Genomic DNA, 26,814 nt, shown 5'->3' on the forward strand with positions numbered 1-26,814 from the left:
TTTTCATGAATAGTAGTTAAAACAACTGATAGAAAAAACATAACAGTATAATACACTTAACCTTTTATCCCACATATTTCAGTTTACTATATTTAGACATTTGCTGGGAGTAATAAGCCATTATTGTTATTAAAAATGTGCTAATTCCTACTTAAAAGGGTAAGATTCTGTTGGGTTGGGGTTTTTTCCTTTTTTTTAGAGTTACCTCCAAGTTCTTCCAGACTAATTTTTTCCCAAAGCATTTAATGATTTATAAAGATCTCCCATGTGTGCTTTCATATACTGCTTCTGTAGTTTGTAACACTAACTTTAAATGTTTTCCAGTTCAGACTTTTTAAGGATAAAAAAGTGTGTTCCAGTTTGTTAAATTCATTGCAACTTTAAAAAAAAAAAAAGTCACTTGAATTTGAGGGTAGGGGGGAGTAACATAATGCCATTTCATTCATAACAACAAAAACTAGGGTCAATAATCAATGTATAGGTAGTTATATTATATCATAAATAATATAAATGAGCCACTCCGAGTCTCCGGAGAGGGGCGGCATACAAATCTAATAAATAATAATAATAAATAATAAATGTGTATACAGTGGTACCTCAAAATACGAACCCCTCGTCTTACGAACAACTCGTGATACGAACCCGGGATTCAGAAAAATTTTGCCTCTTCTTACGAACTTTTTTCGAGTTACGAACCGGCGTTCGGGAGGCTGCTGGGAAGCCCCCCGGCTGTTTTAAAAGGTGACAGCTTCCCAGCAGCCTCCCGAACGCCGGTTCGTAACTCGAAAAAAGTTCGTAAGAAGAGGCAAAATTTTTCTGAACCCCGGGTTCGGTTCGGGAGGTTGCTGGGAAGCCCCCCAGCCCGGCTGTGACCTTTTAAAACAGCCGCGCGGCTTCCCAGCTGTCTCCAAACGCCGAACGCGGAAGTTCGGGTTTGGCGTTCGGCTTCGGGAAGCTGCAGGGAAGCCGCGTGGCTGTTTTAAAAGGTCACAGCCGAGCTGGGGGGCTTCCCAGCAACCTCCCGAACCCCGAACTTTTGCCGAACTTCCAGGTTCGGGGTTCAGGGGGGTGCTGGGAAGCCCCCCAGCCCGGCTGTGACCTTTTAAAACAGCCACGCGGCTTCCTAGCTGTCTCCGAACGCTGAACACGGAAGTTCGGGTTTGACGTTCGGCTTTGGGAGACAGCTGGGAAGCCGCGCGGCTGTTTTAAAAGGTCACAGCCGGGCTGGGGGACTTCCCAGCACCCCCCCGAACCCTGAACTTTTGCCGAACTTCCGGGTTCGGGGTTGTGCTGGGAAGCCCCCCAGCCCGGCTGTGACCTTTTAAAACAGCCGCGCGGCTTCCCAGCTGTCTCCCAAAGCCGAACGCCAAACCCAAACTTCCGCGTTCGGCGTTCGGAGACAGGTGGGAAGCCGCGCGGCTGTTTTAAAAGGTCACAGCCGGGCTGGGGGACTTCCCAGCACCCCCCCGAACCCTGAACTTTTGCCGAACTTCCGGGTTCGGGGGGGTGCTGGGAAGCCCCCCAGCCCGGCTGTGACCTTTTAAAACAGCCACGTGGCTTCCCAGCTGTCTCCGAACGCCGAACGCGGAAGTTCGGGTTTGGCGTTCGGCTTCGGGAGACAACTGGGAAGCCGCGCGGCTGTTTTAAAAGGTCACAGCCGGGCTGGGGGGCTTCCCAGCAACCTCCCAAACCCCGAACTTTTGCCGAACTTCCGGGTTCGGGGTTCAGGAGGTTGCTGGGAAGCCCCCCAGCCCGGCTGTCACCTTTTAAAACAGCCGCGCGGCTTCCCAGCAGCCTCCGAACGCCAAACCCGAACTTCCGCGTTCGGCGTTCAGAGGCTGCTGGGAAGCCGCACGGCTGTTTTAAAAGGTGACAGCCGGGCTGGGGGGCTTCCCAGCCGAACCCGGAAGTTCGGGTTTGGCGTTCGGCGGGTCGCTGAGAAGCCCCCAGGCTGTTTTAAAAGGTGATAGCCGGGCAGCAGCGGTTTTTTTGCGGGGTTTTTTTTTGGTTGCATGGATTAATTGACTTTACATTGTTTCCTATGGGAAACAATGTTTCGTCTTACGAACCTTTCGTCTTACGAACCTCCCCCTGGAACCAATTAGGTTCATAAGACGAGGTATGACTGTATTCAGTTATAATAAACCAAAATCATGTGTTGTCTCAGAGGAAGAAATGCATTACACCAGGAGTGGATTCTAACTTACCTCACTACCGGTTCGCTTCTTCCTATGCTGCATGGCCCTGCACATGCCAAACTGCCACCCCAAAGCCAAAAATAAGATGGCGATGCATGCGCAGTGCTGGAAACTCAGCTTCTGCGTATACGGAGAAGAAAAAAAACTGGGGGGAAATTCAACCCGCCTCCCAAAAGATGGTGGCGTCCATGAACTGGCACTAACAGAACTGGTTCCATGATGTCATCGTGACATCACCAGCAGCTTGCTACCAGTTCGGGTGAACCGGTTCGAACCAGAAGGGAGCCACCTCTGCATTGTACTTATGTTTTTTAGATTACAATTTACCTCATCAGATACAATGCAAAACTGTATCCAACAAATCATTAATCCTTAAGTAAAGTGGTCATGGAATTCTACCAATTGGGATACAACCATTTTTCCATGTACTCACATTTGTCTGACTTATGTGGCACATATCCACGCTCCCCAAACTGATGACATTTCTTCTTTTATATTTGTCTCCCCCCCCAAACTTTTATGAGAGTTTTTTCCCAGTCACTGGCATTTCATCACATGACCAAGTTATGTTTTAATACAGTAATATTTAGATTTTATTGGTGAGAATGTGTTTAAACTAAGGAACCTATGCAATATTTCCTGTGTTTTTCCCCAGTTTAATATCAGGCAAGGACAAATGTAGACTGTCTATTTTTCATCATGTGCGTAAATAACCACATCATCTTTATTGGTTGTTTGCGTGCTGTATTTAGGAAGCTGTGTCTGCAAAGCACAACTACATTTGAGGAAGACAAAATGCCCCAAAGTAAAAATTTTGACTTTTATATGACCCCACAATCATTGTTGGAATTTTGTACTCCCTAAATTATATGATATCTAACAGAAACCATAAGGTAATTTATGCCTGGGGATAAATTAAACCAGCAAACACTTATTTATTCAAAAATATTTATATGTTGCCTTATTTCTGAGGGGTTCTAAGCAGGACTAACCAAATTTCATCAAATTGTGCAGACGTTTCATAACTTTGCAAACATAAGGTACTTCAAAGTGTGCACTCTTGCAAGAAAAATATATATTAAAAAGCATTTGTAAAGAGTAATAAAGGAAACATGGCAAACAGAAAAATGACTGGCTGTTACCTCAGTGTTCTCAAATCCCAAAGTTTGATGCCATCACCAATGGCTGCTGTTAAAAAGAGGTTGTAAGCTTCATGTGGTTGACAGCTAAAAGATGATCCCTGCAGGAAAAACAAACATCAGTTTAAAATTATAGTAGCAGATATAGTTTAGAAAATATTTCCACTGTTGGAATTCCACAGAAGAATATGCAAAAATAAATAAAATAGTAAACAGCAATACTGATAAAGAATCATATTTTTCTTCAATATAAATGTCAAACATCCATTCAGAGAATTGTTAAATATAACTTTCACAGTACAGTACTCTATTTCTGCTCATTGATGCTTATCTTGTTACTCCAGTTTATAAATCATATTTATAAATTACATGAATCCCTATTGATTTTATTCAAAGTGCAACTCTATGAAAGTAAAAAACTATTTTGGAGCCAAATGAAATTACTTTATAAAACAGCTTCTTTTCCTAGATCAACCACCATCTTAAAGCTTTATTTTTTTTTGAATTTGTCTTTTGGCAGTCATTATTTTGAGAATTGAAACAGGTTTTCATCAGCAAGATGAGTCAACCATGGTTCTAGAATTATGGAAAGTTGATTTATAGTCATCTATGTCTCTTCTTAGGACACAATTTTACTTTGCAGTTGAATGAAAATCAGTTTTTTTCTAAGTATATTTCAAACTCTTTTACAATATTTTTTCATTTAAGATAAATCTTTATTAGGAACAAACTGCTTTTCTAATCATTTTCTGATTAAAAGAAGTCATATAAATATTTGAAGAATTAAAAACATTGAAAAACCCAAAACACCAGATTATTATTATTTGCTTAATTATAAATTTCATTCCTTTTTTAAAAAATCACTTAAAATAAGGCCAGAATGGGAATGCTGGTGGTACTGTGTTGGAAGAAAAGAAGACAAATTAAATTACAGATAGTCCTGGATTTATAACCATAATTGAACTTGCAATTACGGTTATAAACTGTGATGGTCATTAAGGAGGTCAACAGGTGACCACACCTAATTTTATAACGATTCCATCATTCTATGAAATCTCACAAATTCTCGTACGAGAAAGCCAAATTGTTCAACAGATTTTGACATTTGTTTGACATCTCACGACTTCCCTGTTTTGCATGAAATCGTGGAAGGTAAGAATTAACTATCTCCTAAGAACTGAGTTCCCCTTTTTAAAAAACAAAATGTTCAAGTTTGTGGGTCATGATGTGAGATTATAAAAGGGCACAGAGCATTAACCAACCTTGCCAATCCCTCATTAAAATGAGATTAAGGTTAAACGTGCTTTAAACAATATAAATTACAGCAGAGATCTGAGGTAAATTGACAATAATCCCTTGCATTCAAAAGAAACTGGAACATTTTTGAGGTTTGGGGATAATCAAAAAACATTCAAGAAACATAGTTTTGGAACTATATTTATTACGGAACTTTACTCAGAGTACCTTGTGGCTAATGGTAAACTAAGAAATGGGAACACTGGATTTATAATCGTGCTTAGGCTTGCTGGAGCCTGGATTGTATTAATAATGTCATTCTCTCTCATCCAAAGCTCTGATTCAAAGGTCAATGTGTAGTCCAGTGGACAATAGGATGTCTCATTAAATTTATTAGCCAAAGAGCCAGGCACAGGAATCTATGAGGTGGTTCTTACTGAACGTTCTGGCATCTTGAACACTATTTTTCCAGACCAGAGGTTGACAAAAATAGCATTTCAAATGTAAATTGAATTTAAGTAAAGCATGCTTCTTATTTTTATTAAACAGAAATCATCTTATTTTTATTAAACAGAAATCATTGATATTATTCTGGTACTGATTATTCAATCCCATATCATGATCTTTTTCAGAAGATTACAACACCCTTCAGTGATGATTTGGGACAATCGTGGGCAAGAACAGAAATATGAAGTGCCACTACAGAAGTAGAATGTGCGCTCTTAAAGCTGAATAAAGTCCTTAATTTTCCACTAACCCTGAATTGAATGCCAAACACTGAATATGCACACTAGGTTAATACATCTTATGGCATGTGAAAAATAGGGAGGCTAGGAAAGAAAACAAAGTAAAAGTAACAGATAAATCAGTTGAAAAATTATCTCAGGGCTTAAAACTGAGCTTGAAGTGATATCAGTGTACCATAGAGAGAGAAAAACTTAACTAATCATATAATAAACAAATCTTGTGCCCACCTGAAGATGGATTACAGTAATTGTTTTAAGAACAAAATAGTTTTGGATTTTATATGTTGTAGTAGCGTAACAGAACACACACACACAGCAAAGACCCTACATGGCATGGGACCAGAATACCTCCAAGACCGCCTTCTGCCGTATGAATCCCAGCGACCAGTCAGGTCCCACAGAGTTGGCCTTCTCCAGGTCCCGTCAACTAGACAATGTCGTTTGGCGGGATCGAGGGGGAGAGCCTTCTCTGTGGGGGCCCCCGGCCCTCTGGAATCAGCTCACCCGAGATTCATACTGCCCCCACCCTCTTTGCCTTGTGTAAGAGTCTGAAGACTCATTTATGCCACCAGGCCTGGTGCCATTAGAACCTTTCCCCCTGGCCAATGAATGTGTTGAGAGTGGAATGACAGATTTTTATGCTTTTAGATTTTAATTAATTAATTGGATTTAAGATAATTGTACACTGTTTTATTATATGTTGTGAGACGGCCCGAGTCCTCGGAGAGGGGCAGCATAGAAATCCAATAAATAAATATACTTCGTAAAAGACTAACAATTTTTAAGGCTAAGAATTTTGATAATTTTATATAATTTCCATTTATTTATTTGTTTGTTTTTATGCCACCCACTTATATTTTATTGTTTTTTCAAATTATATAATTATATACAGGAGATAGAAGAAAGAGAGGGAGAGGAAAGAGAAGAGGGGAGAAGAGAGTAAGGAGAGAAGGCAGGAGGGGACGTAGGGAAGAGGAGAAGGAGAGAGGGAGAGAAAGTAGGTTTAGAAAGAGAAAGGTGAAGGGAAGAAAGAAGGGCTGTATGAGATAGAAAGGGAGGATAGTAAAAAAGCAACCTTGAACTAATAAAGCAATAAGATAAATAAAGAATATATTTGTAAAGATCTTGTAAAAGAATGAAATGAGAAATGAGATGATGAATGTGTGAAAATGTCTGTATGATAAAAATAAAAATAAAATTATTTAAAAAATTGTACATCTTGTGTGTATATATACATATGAATGTATACATATTCCAAATATGTATGTGTATCTGCTGGATTTCACCTTCATTTTCTGCCTCTAACAGCATCTCTTCCCAAAGTTTTCTCAAAAGTATTTGCTTAATACAGCTATGGTGGTTTGCTGCCAGTACTTTACTATAAAACTTGAATATATGTTGAAAGGGTTGATTTAGGATTGTAGTCTTCTATTTTGCATGAAAATAAGACTAATTTTGTTCCCCACGTGGATGTATTTCAAAGTGAGCTCTTCCTAACTAACTAGACGTTATTCTGCTGACATTGGGAAATAAAACAGAGGAAAGGGCCAGCATATAACAAATGATACTTGTAAAGTTTAATACAGTACAGTTAAATGTTATAACAGGCCAGTCTCATAAAGCAACATTTAAAAAACTATGTTAAAGTCATTTAAGGAACTGTTTCAATGCTACCAAAAAGGAAAAAAATACATTCAAGATGGATATCTGTCTGCAGCCTGACTAATGAGCTTAACAGCACAGTAAGGGATAAGTCAGATAATATCCCAGTGTGTCTGTATTCCTTAAACTATTGGCACATACTGCCAAAGCAACTCAGTGTTAATGTATTTAGCCTAAAATTAAAAGATTTGGTTGATAAACAACCAAATCCAAAATTTTACCTACACAATCTCTAGTCCAAAGTTTGATTTGTGTTATAAGCACATAAGACTTTTTAAAAGTAGTTACTATAGCAGTTTCTTCCACCCTCTAAAACACTTAAATCAGAATCTTCCATATCCTATGGCTTACTTGGAGGAGTTATCTTAATTTATATTATAGCAATAGCACTAGTATTTAGCAGGCATGGGTTCTGACTTACCTCGCTGCTGGTTCAATTCCTCATGCAGTGTGTGGGCGTGCGCATGCTGTGCTCGTGCGCATGCTGTGCTCGTGCGCATGCGCAATGCTAAAACTCCAGCTTCTGTGCAGTAGCGAAAAACAAGATGATGGCATTTATGGCACTGCCGAGAGCGCAGGTTTGGGGGTGTGGCCAGTGAGCGGGGGGGGGGGGAGAATTCCCGCTACCAGTTCTATAGAACCATCCAAACCAAAGAACCGCCAGGAACCAACCTCTGGTATTTAAGACTTATATACCAGTTCACAGTCCATTATAAGCCGTTTACAGAGTCAGCACACTGCCCTCTACAATCTGGGCCCTCATTGCAGGGTACTATAGCTTACAAAATGAAGTCCAATTTGGAATATGTTTTTAAATAGTTGCATATAAAGTCTGTCCAAATGATCATCTTACAATTAAAGTCCCAAAGGAAAAAATATAAAATTTTATCACAGACTTGCCACTGAATAAATTAAAAGATAGCAGAGGAAAGGTATATTGAGCTAATTTTAAAGACTGAGATGAAGAATAAGGAAAAGGGTAGTGTCTAAAATGACAAGATCTGCAAAACAAGGTCATTCTGGAGCACGGATACACCAGCAATATCAGATTGGAGACCTCAACAAACTAACTAACTAACTAACTAACTAACTAACTAACTAACTAACTAACTAACTAACTAACTTTATTTATTGATTGATTGATATGATTTTATTTATGGGCCGCCCTTCTCCTCGCGGACTCAAGATGGCTTACAAGAGTAAAAATAGACACAATAAAATTGGAATACAATTAAAACATTAGAAAAATAAATAAATAAATCCCAATGTGAAAACAATCAATCATGCATTGGCATCCTTCAGTCTTGAAAGACCATGGTATCATGAAGCTTGGGAAGCTTAGTATGGAGGATAGACCCAAGCAGCAGATCCCCTCTCTCCATGTCTCTGAAATATTCCAATGGAATGGCAAAGTCCAATAGGAAAACAATCAGTCAAAATACATTGATGAAGCTCCCAAAGAATTCTAGAAAACCAGCTAAAATGAACCATACTGCACCAGATTTTTGAATTATTTAATTGATGTTGCTCTGACTATATTACACAAAGATTAGAGAGCTTTCTAGTTAGATCATGGTAAAGAAAAAGGTACTTGTCTTGAAAACATTGCAACCTAGCCTCTCAACAATCAAAGGCTAATTTAGATAATGTATATCAAACCATATGTTTTGCTAATATATTTAAGAAGTCATATTACATCTACTCTACAAAAATTAAAATCCTTAGAAGTGTTTACTTGCTTTTGTTTTTATTTATTTATTTTATTTACCACTCAGCTTCAAAAGTATCCAAGTCGGCAAATTTCTGGAGTACAAATATTTTGAATGGAACAGGATCAGTGATTCATAAGTCCTTATCTTCCAAGCTTCTGTTAATAATCTCTTGAAAACCAGTTTGTAAAGATTAAAATGGCAGATTAGCTCAGAGGTTCATATTGTGGAATCACAAATTATGATTTGAGGTTAAGTAATGAAAATCATTACTTTTAGGTTTCCTTATATCACAAAGATTCACAGAACGCTGAAATCATAATTAAGATTTTAAAGGAAGTCTTGTGCATAAATGCCAATGACCCTTGATCTGATCTAATTTTGATTGACCCATGTAATTCCAAAAACTCAACACCACTGCACTATTTAAGTATTGATCATAGGTACTATGAAATGTTACTACAAGTATATAAACATGATGTGTGCATACATATTTACAATTTACTGGTTGACAGTAGGAAACTTGTCATGACAGTGAATATTCTGCTATAGTGATAAAAACATATATGCGTATATTAGAAAAGGAAACATACATTTACTGAATATAAAACTCGTCAGAATACTAATGTTTCCTTAAGTGAAACATTATTCATGGGATGGAAAACTTAAGAACAATCAGTACAAATCTATAAAAATGAATGTCTCCTAATAAATAAATTTACCACAAGGGAAATCAGTGGTTCTGTTATACATTTAGCCAATTCATACTTTATGTACAATGTAATACTGTCTAAACATGCATTGTACTAATATGGAATACATTAGCATACAGGAAGGAGGTATTGGAAGTATTGTTTAGATTTACTTCCCTTGATGGATACATGATCTATTATGGTAATGACCCTGCTATCATTCTCTCTGTGACAAATATCTCAAAATACAATGTAGTTTATACTTTAAAATAAAAAAACCAAGTTTAAATTATAAAGCAATTAGAAAAAATATATTTAACTTTTTTTCTTAATGTTCTTAACAACTGACTAAGCTTGAATACTAAGAAATAGATATATAATTGAATCTAAGAGCACCTCCCTCCTAACAATAGCGTTGAACACTGATGTACAAATCAGTGAGCAAATTAAATATACTAAAGGAATATATTTACCAATGGAACATAAAATAATTTATCAAATACAGTGATCCCTCGATTAGCACGGTCTCGATTAGCGCGAAACGCTGCAACGCGGTTTTTCAAAAAATATTAATTAAAAAATAAGTTCTCTCTCTCTTTCTCTCCCTGTTGCCGGCGTGGTATATGAGAGAGAAAGAGAGAGGCAGAGAAAGAGAGAGGCAGAGGTCGGGCGCATTACCGGGAGGTGGAGGCGGCGTGGGGATGCTGGGTGCCGGGGACACCGAGGAGGGGGTGGACGTGGCCTCTCAGCTGCAGAGCCGAACAAGGGCGGAGGCAACGGCGGAGTCCGGCGCTGGGGCCATGTGGGGCCGCTCATCCAGGGGGGCGTGGACTGGCAAGTCGCCCTCCTTTCTCTTTCTTTCTCTCTCTTATACCACACCGGTAACAGGGAGAGAAAGAGAGAGAGCGGAGGGCACCTTGCCGGTCCACGCCCCCCTAGATGAGCGGCTCCGCATGGCCCCAGCGCCGCCCAGGCAAAGGGGAAACCCCAAGATCGCTTGCCGCTTGCCGTATTGCAGCGAAGGAGGCGAAGCAAGGCTCCAAGCTGCAATACGGCAAGCGGCAAGCGATCTTGGGGTTTCCCCTTTGCCTGGGCGGCGGGAAGACCAAGGGAAGGTTCCTTCAGCCGCCCAACACCTGATCCGCTCCGCAGCGGGGCAGCAGCGAGGAGCCGAAGATGGGGTTTCCCCTTTGCCTTTACCCCATCTTCGGCTCCTCGCTGCTTCCGCGCTGCGGAGCAGATCAGCTGTTGGGCGGCTGAAGGAACCTTCCCTTGGTCTTCCCCGCCGCCCACACGCAAACTCCACCATCTGCGCATGTGCGGCCATGAAAAAAATGGCGCGCATGCGTAGATGGTGTTTTTTACTTCCGCACCACTATAACGCGGAAATCGATTAGCGCGGGAGGTCTTGGAACGTAACCCCCGCGCTAATCGAGAGATCACTGTATTTCAGAAAATTAAACACAAGGGGTGGAACTCACTGGTGGATCTGCAGTTTTCTAGTTACATCTGTGCAACAGAGCTTCTTTCTAAAATACCTAGTATGCTAATAGAATAGCAGGCAGTAGCTTTTGCAACTGACTGGAATTTCAAACATGCTTTATGAGTGTTTTTTTATGAAAAATAATGGTGCACAAACTCAACATGAAGCAACAGACTCTCTGGATCCAAAACAGAGCATCTATTGACATTTTCCTGGTTTAATTCACAATTTTCCAAAACAAATAAAAAAAAACATGCCATGTGTCAAAACATACCACAACATTGTGTACATCTTTTGCTTTGTAGTGTTCATGAAGACAAAACATTTGACAAAGCAGATGTCAAATAACTGAGTTGAGCAACACTGAACAGAATTTGGTAGGATTGCAATATTCAGACTGTACTTTAGGTAATAATATTGAATGCATCTCTACATTCCATGTAACCAAACCACCCCAAACATCCATATTGAAAAACTCCAGAGACCTAATGGTTTCCATAAGCACAAAACAAATGTGCATTTTTTTAAAAAAAGGGGAGAATACAGAGAGAGAATAAGACAATATAATAATTTCAGTGAACAATTAATATATCTAGCATGGTCTCCGATCTGGGCCCCAATGGAATTTAGTGTTTATATACATTATTTTACTTATTATAAGCTGCAAGCAAATTATTGGCTTGGGAAGGCTGCTCTACCCATTTACCTGGCAGTAAGTCACACTGAACTCAGTGGAGCCTGTTTTCGGTTACAGGATGCTCTTCCTTGTCCAGCAGCAGAAGCAGCAGCAGGAACAAGAAGAACCCATACAGCTGCCCCACCCCGCCTAGCCACCTTGTCTTCAGGGCTTGGAGCAGCGTGCAACTAGGAAAACACTCCCCGTCCGGGGAATCAATTGAGAGGGACCACGCATGTTCCCTAGGCAGCAGTGCTCTGTGGTAAAATGGGTGGCTAATAAATGTAGTAAGTAAGTAAGTAAATAAATACATGCATACATACATACTGTACATGCATATATACAGTACATACCGTACATACATACATATATAACCCATGGAATGCTACTTGATTTTCAAGGAAAGTTAAAATGAGAACTTGAAGGAAGTTGAAAGTGGTATCTTGGATGGGAAGAACACAACTGGGCTATCTGACCCTCAACATAGGAATTCTGTACTGCAAGGTTTTGTTGAAGATGCCATACACAGTGGTACCTCTACTTACTAACTTAATTCGTTCCGTGACCAGGTTCTTAAGTAGAAACGTTTGTAACAAGAAGAAGCAATTTTTCCCATAGGAATCAATGTAAAAGCAAATAATGTGAAACCACAGGGAGGATAGAGGCCCTGTTTCCTCCCAGGGATTCCTAGAGAGGCCACATGGAGGCTTCTCCCCGCCTTTACCGGTCCTGTTTCCTCCCAGGAAATTCTTAGAGACACCACACGGAGGCTTCTCCTTGCCTTTTCCGGTTACAGTTTGGGAGGCTGGGGTTTGTAAGTGGAAAATGGTTCTTGAGAAGATACAAAAAAAGCTTGAACATCCAATTCTTATCTAGAAAAATTCATAAGTAGAGGCGTTTATATTCAAAATTAAAAATAGAAGCCGGTTTAAGTTCTCCAACCCATAGCACAAGTTACCCTCAAAAAAGTCTTGAATTGCTGTAACTGCTTCACAAACAGATCCAGAAGAACAAAAGTAACATGAATTATTTGCCCAGATCTTCCATGCAATTTAGCAGACATTTTCCCAACCAAGATAAAGGCATTCAAAATATAAATCAAGTTAATATTTGCAAAGTTTGAAATGATTTAATCATTAGTCTGTACTTACTATATTCATATGTACAGTACTTTCAAAAATATTGGAAACATAAACAGAGATAGTGCCTACCTTATTTTGGCAAATCTGGTGAACTGATCTAGAATGAGCATCTCTTATCACTGCTGCACTACAGCCCACGTTGAGGTCAAATATTTCTAGGGCTCGGTTGCTCCCAGCTGCCAATACAATATCTACAATTTCTGTTAAGTTAAAGTTCTGTTAGATAAATTATAGGTTACAGGGATGGCAGCCTGCATTTCTAGGCTTTTATTTGTTAAGAAAAATATGCCTTGCATTTAAATACTGTATTTTTCGAAGTATAAGATGTGCCTTTCCCCCCTACCGAATGCAGCCATTTTTAGCCTCCTGAGGCCCTGCCCTTACATCTGATTTTTACGAAAAATTAGGTGTGCAGAGGGTTTGAGAGGCCTGCAGCATGCTCCTGGGGGCTGGGGGAAGGCAAAAACACCCCCATTTTTGAGAAAAAATAGGCAAAAAAGGACAATTTTTTGCAAAAATGGGGGCATTTTTGCCTCCCCCCCCCAACCTCCAGGAGCTCTTTGCAGGCCTCCCAAACCCTCTGCCGACCTTATGCAAAAAATAGGGTTCACAGTGAGTTTGGGAGGCCTGCAGAGTGCTCCTAGGGCCGGGGAGGACAAAAACTTTTCTTACTTATCTCTTTGAAATATTAGTGCGTCTTATAGTCTGAAAAATACGGTAACTTCGAATAGGAATATCAAGCTTTTAAGAGAACAGGAGGCAGAGATGGTGACCTAGAGTTCCAGTCAGCACTATAGAAGTAGAAGATTCCACATGATCTTAGGTTTCAATCACTAAAGAATGACCATAGTTACCAGAATATGAAAGTTCATAATACTTTGTATTGTGTTTTTGATTGATTTTTGCTCATTACAGTTGATCCTCAACTTACAGCAGTTCATTTAATTACAATGGCACTGAAAAAAGTGACTTATGACCATTTTCACATTCATGATTGTTGCAGCATCTCCAAGATGATGTGATCAGATGCTTGGCAGCTGATTCCTTTTTATAACAGTTGCAGTGTCCTGGTGTCAAGTGAATCCCCCTGTGTGACCTTTTAACAAGCAAAGTCAATGGGAGAAGCCACCTTCACTGAACAGCTGTGTCACTAGCTTCCCAGCTGAAGTGATTCACTTAGTAACTATGGTCATAAAATGGGACAGGATCCACTTAACGGTCTCTCTTACCAATGGAAATTTTGTGCTCAATCATGATTGTAAGACAAAGGCTGCCTATATTACAATAAAGAATTATAATTAAAACATATTTTGCAAAACAACAACAATAATAATAACGTTAAGAGGATACAAGAGTAGAAGTCATTCACTGCTGAAAGGCTGGTAATCTCCACTGTAGAAGCCATTGGAAATTTCTGTATTGATTTACAAATACTCTTTGTTCTATATCTGCAGAAATAAACCATATAAACATGTAACTTGTGGAGTCATGAAGCAAAAGAGAAAACAAAATCCATATTTCAAAGCCTTTGTTTTAGCATTATTTTAAAAAATAAATCTTGTCTTTTCTATTTTGAGAAGATAATAGGATCTGAATATTTTGTCAAAAAAGTAAAGATTTTCTTAAAATATATTTTCTTTTATAGGGTTAGGATCATTCAAAAAGAACTGCAGATCTTTGTTTTCCATATTTTCATTAATGCACATCAGATGCTGCATTAAGTTACGTGTACATTTTTCCTTTAACCTATGAAAATAATACATATTATTAAAAGATCTGCAAAACGTATGAATCATCCATATATCCCAACAGCAAAAATTAAAGTTCCTTCCCTGCACAATGGAAAATATTGTTTTTTAGACTTATACTAGGATAATTGACAAACAATTTCAGCTGATCTTGTACAATATATGCAAGCTCAGCTTGATAGTTAAAATGTCAAATTCTTCTGTTCCACTCTTTGCGCACAGACCAGAGCTTTTTGCTCTTCCATACTAATGTGAACAAGTCATTTCTATAAAGTCTGTCAATTTAATCTGTAAAACCCAAAATGAAAATTTCATTTTTTCCACATCAAGCACAAAGTTCAGAAGTTGTATCCATGTGGGGAAAAAAGCAATTATGTTCTATTCTTTAATCAAGGTAGTCATTAATCTGCAATACAGTAAAACTTCTATTTATTTTGATTTTATTCTGTAATACAAATTATCGGCCCAAACTGCTTGGTCTGGATCAGGAATGCAGCAAAATAAGTTCAAGTTCCTCTGTTTTCATGTTAGGGAACCTGTCCACTCATATCCTGATTTTTAGGGGGGAAAGTCAATAGTGAAACTATGAAATTCAGTCCGATGCTGCTTAGCCCACATCTAACTATGATGGTGTGAATGAGCCATCACAATTGAAACCACCCCACAAAGTACAAGTTTAATATAAGAGATTTAACATATTACTCATGTTTCTGTCTTTGTTCCATATTTTTTTCCATTTCATATTTTTTCCAAATCTGACTCACCAGATAGAAGAAATTGACAGAACTAGCACAATGATACAAAGGTAAAAAAAATGGGGGAAATTGATGTTACTTAAAGGATTAATAATGTAATGTAATAGCTTTTCTTAGTTTTCTCTGAACTACAGTTCCAACTGTCAAATGGGAAATGGCTTAGTTTATAAAATCAATCATTCCTATTTTCTTTCATTATGGATTCTTCTTTTTCAGATAAAATAATAAAAAATAGCTTTACTTAATGTTCTAAATTTATTAATCAATTAATATTGTTTAGTAATGCTCACATAAGTACCCGTACTGCACTGATTTATAAAATTCTTTTCAAATATATTTTTATCCAAAAGACAATGCATTTTTTTTTCTTTTCTAATATTTATGTATCAATATAATACCATGTTAGCCTTAAAACCTTTTTTATGTCTGTCTATTTACTTTAAAAATAGTAGCTATAACTGATTACTCTATCAAACTGCAGCAATGTTATGTATCCTTTTGCAGTGAGGTAAACATAACTCATAACTCTAGAAATAATATAATTGAAAGGAAAAAGAAAAAACAATAATAATTCCACAAAAGTTTTAAAAATTAAATCTCATATAATGCAAAAAAAAAACCCCACCTTTCTGATCAGACTCAATCTTCTCTCTTGGGATATTTTTTCATTTTAATAATTATTTTTATTAGTGGCAAATTTTTCATTTGTTATACAAGATTACACATTTTGCAGCATACATGATGAATACTTAATATCAGTACAACCTTACAGCTTTAATAAATCTATAAGAAATCTCACATTTTATGAATTTTTGAACTCATAGTGATGTTTCTATACTGTTTAAAGAATTATTGGATGACTTGCACACGTGAATAAAACAGCACAGTATTAATTTACACTTAATGCTACTTTAAATACAATCCTACACATTTACATACCGTTTTATCTCATCTTTACTGGTGTCAAGATAGTATCTTAATAAATAAAATTCTGCTCCACAGGACAGTAATATGAATGTATCTATATAATAGAACTGGGCAGATCGGACAGATTTGTGAAATATTTCCTTTCCCTGAAATTAAAAATACAAAATACATATCATTTAATTTACCAAAAAAATATTAATAAATAAATAAATAATAAATCATACAGCCTGTAATTCTCATTGAGAAAACACAGGTAGCTTATTTAGACTATTGACATCTAGTTTATTTTTCAAACTGAAATATATTTTTAATTACCAATCAAAATTTATCTTATATTGTTCTTCAATGCAGTTTAAAGCAACATTTATCAATATTACGAAATTCCAACTCCAATAGACTTAACCAATACATTAACAATTTGTTGGTGTGTGTGTGTTGTTTTCTGGTTTATTTATAATTTACTGCATTTATACTCTATCACAATCAATTCAACTCATGGTGCAGGATGGAAGAATTTGATCACATCTTTTTACTCTCACCAAGAAATAATTTCCCTTTGTTTGTTTGTTGCTTGCTTTTGTCTTGCAATTACTAATTTAAGGAGACAGAGAAACAGAAATTATTAAATAAGTTGCACTGAAAATGTTGAGCAAACAAACCAGAGGAAAGAATGGCATGTTAATTTTTGAGTATAAGACTTAGGAAGTGTGCATTGTTTCAATGTCAATATTAGATTCTTCTTCTTCTGGTTTTTTTTTAATGGTAGAAATACAGAATGAGCACATGAACAAAAATGACATAAAAACTATTCTCAGCATTGACTGGCGACTTTCTCTTTCCAAAATTTAACTGTGACTTCCTCCAGCTCAAAATCTGAACTTATAAGAACATGAATGTATACTTATCTGATGACAAAGCCTCATCATAATCCAATATAATGCCAAGATTTGTTTGAGTGGAAGGCTTATTGGATTTAGGAATTTTCTGATTTTATTAGACCTTAGAACTATAATATAAAAGAACCCAAAAATTCCAAATACAATGAGTATCTGATGAGCAAAGTATGAAACAAAGCCATGTTCTGCCATGTCCCTGTTAGCTGGACAAGTCTGCAGACTTGCATGGAGGGGAAACTGTTTCGGAGACTGTGGGAATGGAGCTGAAATCCTCTGTTTCTGCAGCTGCCAGAGGATTTCTCCTAGGACCCCCATGACCCTGAGGAAACAGACAAACCACCAAACAGCTTCAACGACTCTCTGAAAGAAGGCAAATGATCAGCTGTCTGCAAGGAATATACAGTGATACCTTGTCTTACAAACTTAATTGGTTCCGGGAAGAGGTTCTTAAGGTGAAAAGTTTGTAAGACGAAACAATGTTTCCCATAGGAATCAATGGAAAAGCAATTAATGTGTGCAAGCCCAAAATTCACCCCTTTTGCCAGCCGAAGCACCTATTTTTGCACTGCTGGGATTCCCCTGAGGCTCCCCTCCATGGGAAACCCCACCTCTGGACTTCTGTGTTTTTGCGATGCTGCAGGGAAATCCCAGCATCGCAAAAACGAGCACTTCGCTGGCAATGGAAGTCCGGAGGTGGGGTTTCTCAGCGAAGGGAGCATCAGTGAAATTGCAGCATAGCAAAAACACCGAAGTCCTCGAAACCCCATCTCCGGACCTCTGTGTTTTTGTGATGCTGCGATTTCACTGAGGCTCCCCTCGCTGGGAAACCCCACCTCCGGACTTCTGTTGCCAGCGAAGCGCCCGTTTTTGCACTGCTGGGATTCCCCTGCAGCATCACAAAAACACGGAAGTCCGGAGGTGGGGTTTCCCATGGAGGGGAGCCTCAGGGGAATCCCAGCAGTGCAAAAACGGGTGCTTCACTGGCAATGGAAGTCCAGAGGCAGGGCATCCCAGTGGCGACGGTGGGTTTGTAAGGTGAAAATTGTTGGTAAGAAGAGGCAAAAAAATCATAAACTCCGGGTTTGTATCTTGAAAAGTTTGTATGATGAGGCATTTGTAAGACAAGGTATCACTGTACTTGTAAATCCTTCCATTCTCCACTATCCAGTCAAAGCTGAAGGAGCTTCGTGGATGAGAAGCGAAACGTCTTCAAAGAAAAACAAGTAAGTCCAATTGCCTCTTGGAAAAAGCAGCTTTGGGGCACGGATAAATATCTACACTTCTCAATAGCAACAGATTAGCATCCCGTCTTCGGCTGAGTCTCCTTTTGGAGAAACATTTCCATTGTTATAATGCCTTGGCCTTGAGCAAGATAAATTTTGAAAAGAAAGATCTGTTCTGAACCTTAGAAAGATCATCAGGAATCACATTGCAGGTGGTCCCAGTGAGGCATGCCAGATCTACTCTCAAAATCAGGAAATATTAGAGTGACCCTAAGTTACACAAGAATTGCAAGAAATACAAATTGTTATCATGAGCATAACTAAAATGTGAAATATCACTGATTCCCCCCCCCAAACCTTTCATTATTAAGATATTACCGTGTAACATATTCCAAATCTATGCAATTAAGTATGATTTCGGTAGTCAAAGGGAACACAGGGTATCCCATATCTATTTCATTTAAAAAGCTTAATTACCAGACTTAAAGCAGGTTCTGCGCTGCTAACTGACCAGACCTTTAATGTTCTGTCTTCAGAAGATGAAACAAGCCAATTGTTGTCATGGCTCCAACCTACTGAGGTAATAGCACCATCGTGTCCTAATAAAAATAAATACATTTAAAAATGATGTATAATTTCTTCAGAAATAACAAAGAAAAATCTCATATTAATCAGTTGTAGTTTGTGGAAAAACAGGATGTCACACTATTCTTTTCCTCATCTCTCTCTGAAACTGCAGAATGTCCTGAAGCACCAAAAGAGTATCTAGCAATTACACTGCTGTAACTACAATCCGAAGTATTTTTATACAGAAATATTGATGTTTCCTTGTGCATAGTCATAAATTTATATAGGGACTTCTTAACTGTTGTGGTTGGCTCTGGCCCAGCTCCTGCCCCAGGGAATGGGGAGGTGGATGCAGGGAAAAATTCAACATGTCACAGGCCTGTGTTATTGCTGACAGAATCAGTTCAGAGTTTAGTTTCCTCGGACGAAGAAGGTGGGAGTGACTCAGCAGAGAAGGACTTGGCACACAGTCAAGGCAGTCAATCTTCCTTATCTTCTATAGCTTCAGATGATGACATTTTGGACCCACGCAAGCGCAGGATTATGCGTAGAAGAGACCAAGTAAGAACATATTACAGGAAATAAGGGAGGCCACCTGTGTTTGGGTGGGGCTCCAGTAATTAGGGCTGCTGCTATAAATAGCAGCATGTGGGTTTGGCCATTGTGGAAGAATATCTGTTGCAGTTTCGTCAGGAATCTTGTGTGCTGGACTTTGTTGCTTTTTCACACCTTTGAAACCAAAGCAGAGCAGAGTGTGTGTGTGTCTCCCTTCGTTGGAAGAAGAAGGGGTGTGAAGTTTCTCCACAGCTGCTGGCTAAGTACTTAATGACTGCTTAAGGGAAATTGTACAGAATACCTGGTTGTTTTGGGAAGAGTGGTCTTTGCAATACAAAAAGAGTGCTTAGTTTATTTTGACTTTTGTGATAAAGAACATTGTTTTGAATTTTCAAACTTGTGTGTGTCTGAAATTTGTATCCTTGAATTTTCGGGAGGCTCCTATCAGAGAGCCAGGCAGAACACTAACAAGGCTATCTGTGGGGAAATGTGGAGAAATATCAAAGGGCAACTAGGATGATCAAATAATATCAGTACCCAATTTGGTGCTTTTTTTTTCTTTTCTCGTCATAGACCACATTTCAAACGGGAGGACTTTTATAAATACATTCAGAGCTGGTGGTTTAACTCAGAACAAATAATTTTCATTGTCCAAGATAGGAGGCATACATTTTTTGATGCAACTAGAGGATGGAGTTGGGTGGAGAGGTGGGCAGCCAGAAGGACATGCAGTAGATAAAGTAAAAATGATGTTATTTTGCAAAGATGAGAATGGAGTGGGTTTAGGTAATTATTTCAGGGGTGAAATGCTCCTGGTTCACTCGTGCCTGTTGGTCATAAGAGAGCCGGTCACTAAGGAAGCACAAGGCTCCACCCACCCACCCGGATGCTGCCATTTGGGTTCTTTTACCCTCTGCGCATGTACAGAATGCTTTGCGCATGTGCAGAGGGCAAAAAAACCCAAAGGCAGCATCCAGGCAAAACCTCGTGCTCCCTTTGTGACCAGCTCTCCTACGACCGACAGGCACTAGAGAACCAGAAGTATTTTACTCCTGAGTTAATTGGGGTTTTTTTCTCCTTTTCTAGGTATGAACCCTAAAATGTACAGATGTCTGTTTTGTTCACCAATAAAAGCCATTGGAAAACTGTGTAAGTAATATTCACTTAACAACCATTCAATTAGCAACCATTCAAGTTATAATGGCACTGAAAAAACTTACTTGCAGCTGGTTCTCTCATTTATGACCATCGCAGTGTTCTCCAAGTCACATTGCTATGATCTAACTCTTCGTAACTTATAACAATTGCAGAAATCTGCAGTCATATGATTGTCATATGTGACCTTTGCAGCCAGTGTCTGACAAGCAAAGTCAATATTAAAGCCAGCAGGCAGTCACAAATCATAGTCATATTGTGTCTTGCTTAATAATTGTGGATGATTTGCTTAATAACCATGGCAAAAAAGACTATAAAATTGGGTACAGTGCACATGATACCTCATTTAATGACTGCACTGCTTAAAAATGTATTTTCCGGTCCTTATCCTTTAAGTTAAGGACTTCCCTGTACTTCTATTTACAGGTTCTTTTCTGATAAACTTAAGTGGCACAAGTGAACAAGAAGAGCTGCAAAAAACATAGTTATGGTCCTTATGCAGCCCATAGGTTGCCCATTCCTGTTCCAGGTGAATTGGACATATCATAAGAAAAAAACATAAATAAAATCCTGGTGGCACATCCAATGTTTGTAACTTCACATATGTTTAGTTGAAATTACTAATGTTAATATACTTAAAGATCTTAGGCTGTCCCCTAGTGCCTAGCGATGATATCTTACTGATTCCATTTTTAATAAAACAATTTTCCATTTTAACCATAAGAAACATCTGTCAGCTAAGAATAAATGGAACAAACCTCACTTTTTAAGAACTCTTAATAATTTTTGGAATAAAGGGAAAACTTATTTTCCCTAAGGAAAAAAAACACATTTCTTTCTGGAGCTGCCAGCGATGGATACAATTCTTCTGTCAGAACTGAACTGTAAAATATGTGTCCTTAAAATGAGGAAGCCAAGACTGGGTAATGTTATCCCTATGCTTTTAATTAATGTAAAATAAAGTGGAATTATCAATCTTTGTGACCTATATACTATGTTTCCATTACTGGCTCCTATACAATTAAGTTAAAATTAGCTAGTATTCTCTCATAACCAGATATGTTCCAGTTGTTAATTTGATTTTTCTATTTTTATTATTGTTTTCATAAATGCAACAAGGTTTGTGGAATATCTTCTGGTCATTTCAGTCCTATTATTTGAAACGTCAATTTTGTTTTTATCATATTGGAACAGAAGGCAAAGAAATAAGGATAGCTAAGAATAGAAAAATCTAAAATGAATGTACCTGAATAAACAGTTGGTTCTCCTGTAAGGTTTGATTTGAATGCCAGCAATGTTTTGTCAGCTAAACCACAGGCCAATAACTCTCCATTTCCTAGAACAACGAGAACAGCAAATTAATCTAGCATAAATAAAAAATGCCAAAAAAATAGAGAGGCAGATTCCCAGGTCGGAGTTGGTCATGTGTAAATACAGAACTGGTTAGTTTTAAGATTTCCAAGTGCTACACCAAGTAACTATAAATATTAATAAACCATAGTTATCATTCTACCTCTCCCACTCCATACCTGAATACTGAATGCAGCATATGGCGGTTGGTTTATCAGTTACAGTAATTTGCTTCACACTTTCAGTTGGAGGAGATTTTCCAAGTGGATAGTCTTCCTTCTTTCTTCTTCAATAATAAAACAAAATTAAAAAGGGAAAAGAGCAATGAGTGAAGCAAGAATAAAGGAGATTTAGCATTTCTTTCTGTACTACCAATTTTAAATCGTGGCAAATATATCACAAATGATAAATTGTTGAAATGAATTTAATACTTTGCTTGGTTGTGTTAATTATTGCAGGATAATGCTTTTGGTATTAAACAAGTTTTTGTATACTTTAAACAATTGTACTACTTACCGTCTCCAACTCCTCTTGCATTCCAATGTCAACCTGCTGTGTTTTACTTTTGAATTTGGGGAGAACATGAGCATGCTACAATAGGAAAAAAAGATTCTAATATAGATGATAATATTTAGCACTGTATTGCCCAGAAAATCCCAGAATCAGGGGGGGAAAATTCTCAAGCCCATTTAAAGAAGGAAGAATTAATACCTGCTTCATCGTCTAATCAATGATCAACTCTTTCTTCTAAGGCAATTTTATCTTTATAAAATTTGCTCAACACTTGCACGGGTGAATTGAATAGAATGAGATGCTTGGGCATAATTACATGCATAAAACTAGGAGATCTCTACTACTATGTATATCAACAATTTCAGTCCTATTATATGCTGTACAATAACAAAAAAATTGAAAGTAAGTATAAATATTCTAACACTGCTGCCAATACATACATAAAATTCCTGGCCTGCCCCACTCTAATTAATTCTCTCTCTCACATTCATATCTAAGTTGTCCTCACTCAAAATGACTCTGAGCAGAATAAAAAATAACAGCATAGTATAAAGGAAAGCAGAATCACCACTGTCAGGGAACAAAAACATTTGTCCACATAGCTAGCAATTCCCGGAGTCTGTTCTATCTCAACCCAAGGCATGAAGAAAATTCCATTTTTAAGGGAACACTTAAGGATGACCAAGGTCTAGGCAGCTCTCTAAGGGGATGTTATTCCAAAGGGCAGTTGTAATAACAAAGAAAGCCATTTCTGGATCCCACTAAATGAAGTTACTTAATTGATGGGACCTGAAACAAGCCAGTACTGTCAGAACATAGAGGAAAGGCAAACTTGATAAGAGATGGGCAGTCTCTTGAGATACTATGACTACACCTCATGCCCTGTAGGGATAATTTTTGACATGTTTTGACTGACACAACTACTGCTATTTAGCAAAAGAGGGAAGATCAGCAGAAACGGAATCACAGTTGGAATCTTTAACACTTTTATCCTTTATGATTTAAGGATAGGCTTCTAAGTATACAAGCAATGCCCCTTTGTATCTTAAATATAATTAAGATATCAAATGGTTGAGGAAACATTTCATTTTTAGCTCTATTCCACCACTAAAAAAGAAAACCGAGATAAAATATGCAAAATAGAAAAATGGGTTAACATGCAAACATTGTTCTATATGCAGAACACAATTTGAAATTTTGATGGCTTTAACTCAGAGTCCAAACTTTAATTTTATGAAAATAATTAAACATCGCTTCAGATTAGATAGCTGGATTCAGCTTCCAAAAATTAAAAGTGGGCAAAATGAATAAATTTATAATTTTTCGAATGAGTGGTTATAAAAATTAATTTATCATTTTAGGCAACATAGTATTACAAATTTTGGGCACATCTGCATGGTTATGTTAAACTAAACTAGTGTTTCAAACTCTTTATTCCTTACCCTTCAGCCCATTTTACATTAAATAAACTGTACCAAATATTTGTCTAACTAAAAGAGACAATTTTTAAAATTTATTTATTAAACTTCTATGCCTCTCATCTTGTCAGGGTGACTCTAGATTGCTTTCATTCATCCAATAAAATACCACATAAAACATTAAAACAATAAATTGTTATTAAAAGCAACAAACTAAATTTACCAGCGTAATTTGCACTCACTGTGGTGCTGATGTATAACCCGAAGATTTAATTTTGTTATGAAAAACCAGTGGCTTGTCTTTTATATGGGTTTTTGTACCTAAATTAAGAAACATCTATAGTTAATATAAACTTCATAGCTAAGCATCAAGTAATACATATAAAGAGAGAAACTAAAAATATACTTTGGATATCCTGATCCACATATATCAGGTAATATAAACTAAAACAAACAGCATGTGATCAGGGATTGGTTCCTGCCAGTTCAGACCCCATCGTCCAAACCTGCTGCGACCTGCTGGTGATATCACAATTACATCACAGATCCAATTTGGTTGGTGCCAGTCTGTGGGTGCCCTCCAGGGCTCTGTTTTTACTGGCTGAGGGTTTCAGGAGGCTGTCACAGCCAAAAACAGAGTTCAGGAGCCTGTTTTTTGCTGGCAGAGAGCGTGGGCCACCACAGGCACCCTTGACATGAGTGATGTTGAGCTGGACATGTCCCCTGCTCACGCCCCCCCACCCCCAAGGTCAGACAAAATCTTGATGCAGCCCTCAATAAAATTGAGCTTGACACCCCTGATCTATAGCATTAATACTGACAGTGTATTGAGTATATCAGTATACTGCATGTACTCTTAAGGTGATGAGATATGAACAAGAGAAAGTTGGTTTCCAGGGAAGCCTATAATTAGTTTGGATAGAACTTCATGAGCAAGCTTGGAGTAAATTGAGGCTTTCGTTGCATTTGTAGTATAATGCCTAAACTGGCTGGTATTAGTAGGGGATGTTGCATAGGACTAACCACAGCAATTAACCTAAATAACTTTTCTTACAAGAAACGGTTGTTATGTGAAAGCTTTGACTCATTACATATATGTTTGCCAGCAGGGGTCAATACTTATGGACCTATCTGGTAAATACCATGGCATATGGTGACTTGGGATGGATAAGGAACAAATACCTCAGAACATGAAATAATGAATGGGGAAAAAAGTAAAAATATATGACATATAGCCCTCAATTAGCTTTTTCCTCTATTGAATATTGTAACTTTTCAATGTATTAGTCATATACATATTCACTGTATAATGTTATAAATTTACCTGTTTTATTTACAGGTTTGGCTTTTGCCTTCTTCGCGTACAAGGGAGAGGTCACAAGAAGAGGACATCTGAAATCATAAATCAAAATATATAATTATATATTTAACACTCAGAACAATTGACAAGAGCAATACTAGAGATATTACTTTCAGGATAAATGGTTAATTCGCTATAGACAATAATAGATCTATGGTACTGCAATCACCTATATTACTGATCTATGAATAGCTTAAAATGCAGTCAGAATAAAGGATATAATTTTCCCATTTGATACATTTTTGCAACCACATCTTTCTTGTTTAGAAATGTACTAAATTGGTGCAGGTTATTCGCTGAAGGAACAAGCAATGAAATCACAAAATCTTTCTGCCATAAATTGACAAGGTGATCTTCAACAAGACACTTTTTTCTGGCTTCAGATCCCTGTCCACCAGTTACTCACCTTATTTGGATATCACAATTTAAATAATACAACTTTATAATTAGAAAACCTAAATGGAAGATAACCTATATCAATTTTATTCAGTGGTTTAAAAATGCTTTATAAATAGCCACTTATTGTTTTCCATCAAACACTAAGAATACTGTTACATGCAGTACTTATTTTTGAGATCAAAACTGGGGGTGGCAACTTGTTTATTAAGCAAAGTATTATTAAATAATCTTATTTCAGCTTTGCTTTACAGACTTATAAATATTGCAAATGCAAGGATTGGTTGCAAAGATATGTTTTTCATCATGCTGCGAACCCTCACTAAACAAGGCAGCACTAAATTAGGACTACTTCTATATTATATTGATTGATTGACTGATTGGTTGGTTGGTTGGTTGGTTGGTTGGTTGGTTAATTGGATTTCTATGCCACCCCTCTCCGAGGACTCGGGGCGGCTTACAACATATAAAAAACAGTGGTTACAATAAAATTAAATAATATTACAATAAAAATGAATAATAACAGAGTTGGAAGGGACCTTGGAGGTCTTCTAGTCCAATCCCCTGCTTAGGCAGGAAATTATTCATAAAAAGACGTATTTGTCAATCCTACAGTTGTGAAAAAGATTTTTTCTATTACAATATTTTAAATTAAATTTGTTGCCTAGATACAAAATAGCAATATATTTTCATAAACGTGGATGTGATACGCCTAAAGTCTCATTTCAAATATTTATTCACAGCTGCAAAACAAAATATGTAATGGTATACAAAGTCAATAATAATAAAGACAACAAACCAATTGATAATTTTCCAGGAGATATCAAGTTTTTAATCTTTTTCACTGATTTTTTTAACCATTTCCACTGTTATTTCTGTTACTAAATTCGTCTTCACATTCTTTTATCTTTATTGTAATTTTAATAGTTCTAATAATATTCTAATCTCTTATATGATTATTACTATTATTTATTAAATTTATGCAGCCTGACTTCCAGTGACTCTGAAATAATTACCAATTGACAAAAACATTTTCAAACAAAGAAGCTATAATAAAAAGTAAAATAGCAGAAATAGCATCAATAAATAAAAGGAGGTGAACTTTAAATGGGGTTAAGTGAAATGATCCTTTACCTGGCAACAGCGGAAAAGCCTTCTTCCCTTCCACTTAAAAGGAGGCTATTCTTCTGGCATCTCAACAGAGCAGCAACGTTAATTTCCAGTAAAGCAATTTTGTTCTCCAACATAGAAGTTAGCAAACAGAAAAC

At 37.5% G+C, this 26,814-nt stretch overlaps 1 protein-coding gene across 2 annotated transcripts in view; it reads right to left on the minus strand.

Moving 5' to 3' along the window:
• WDR27 (WD repeat domain 27) overlaps positions 1-26,814 on the minus strand; it is a 77,067-nt gene that overhangs the window by 30,213 nt on the left and 20,040 nt on the right. For both annotated transcript variants that reach the window (XM_070733896.1, XM_070733895.1), the window contains 11 exons: positions 26,681-26,814; positions 25,115-25,182; positions 24,033-24,111; positions 22,376-22,450; positions 22,039-22,145; positions 21,756-21,845; positions 18,710-18,831; positions 16,126-16,259; positions 14,034-14,131; positions 12,753-12,874; positions 3,341-3,438 (listed from right to left, as the gene is read on the minus strand). In XM_070733896.1, coding sequence (XP_070589997.1) covers positions 3,341-3,438; positions 12,753-12,874; positions 14,034-14,131; positions 16,126-16,259; positions 18,710-18,831; positions 21,756-21,845; positions 22,039-22,145; positions 22,376-22,450; positions 24,033-24,111; positions 25,115-25,182; positions 26,681-26,814 — 1,127 coding nt within the window. The remainder of the gene's footprint in view (positions 1-3,340; positions 3,439-12,752; positions 12,875-14,033; positions 14,132-16,125; positions 16,260-18,709; positions 18,832-21,755; positions 21,846-22,038; positions 22,146-22,375; positions 22,451-24,032; positions 24,112-25,114; positions 25,183-26,680) is intronic.

The sequence above is a fragment of the Erythrolamprus reginae genome, chromosome 1 (genome assembly GCF_031021105.1).
Source record: "Erythrolamprus reginae isolate rEryReg1 chromosome 1, rEryReg1.hap1, whole genome shotgun sequence".
NCBI lineage: Eukaryota > Metazoa > Chordata > Lepidosauria > Squamata > Dipsadidae > Erythrolamprus > Erythrolamprus reginae.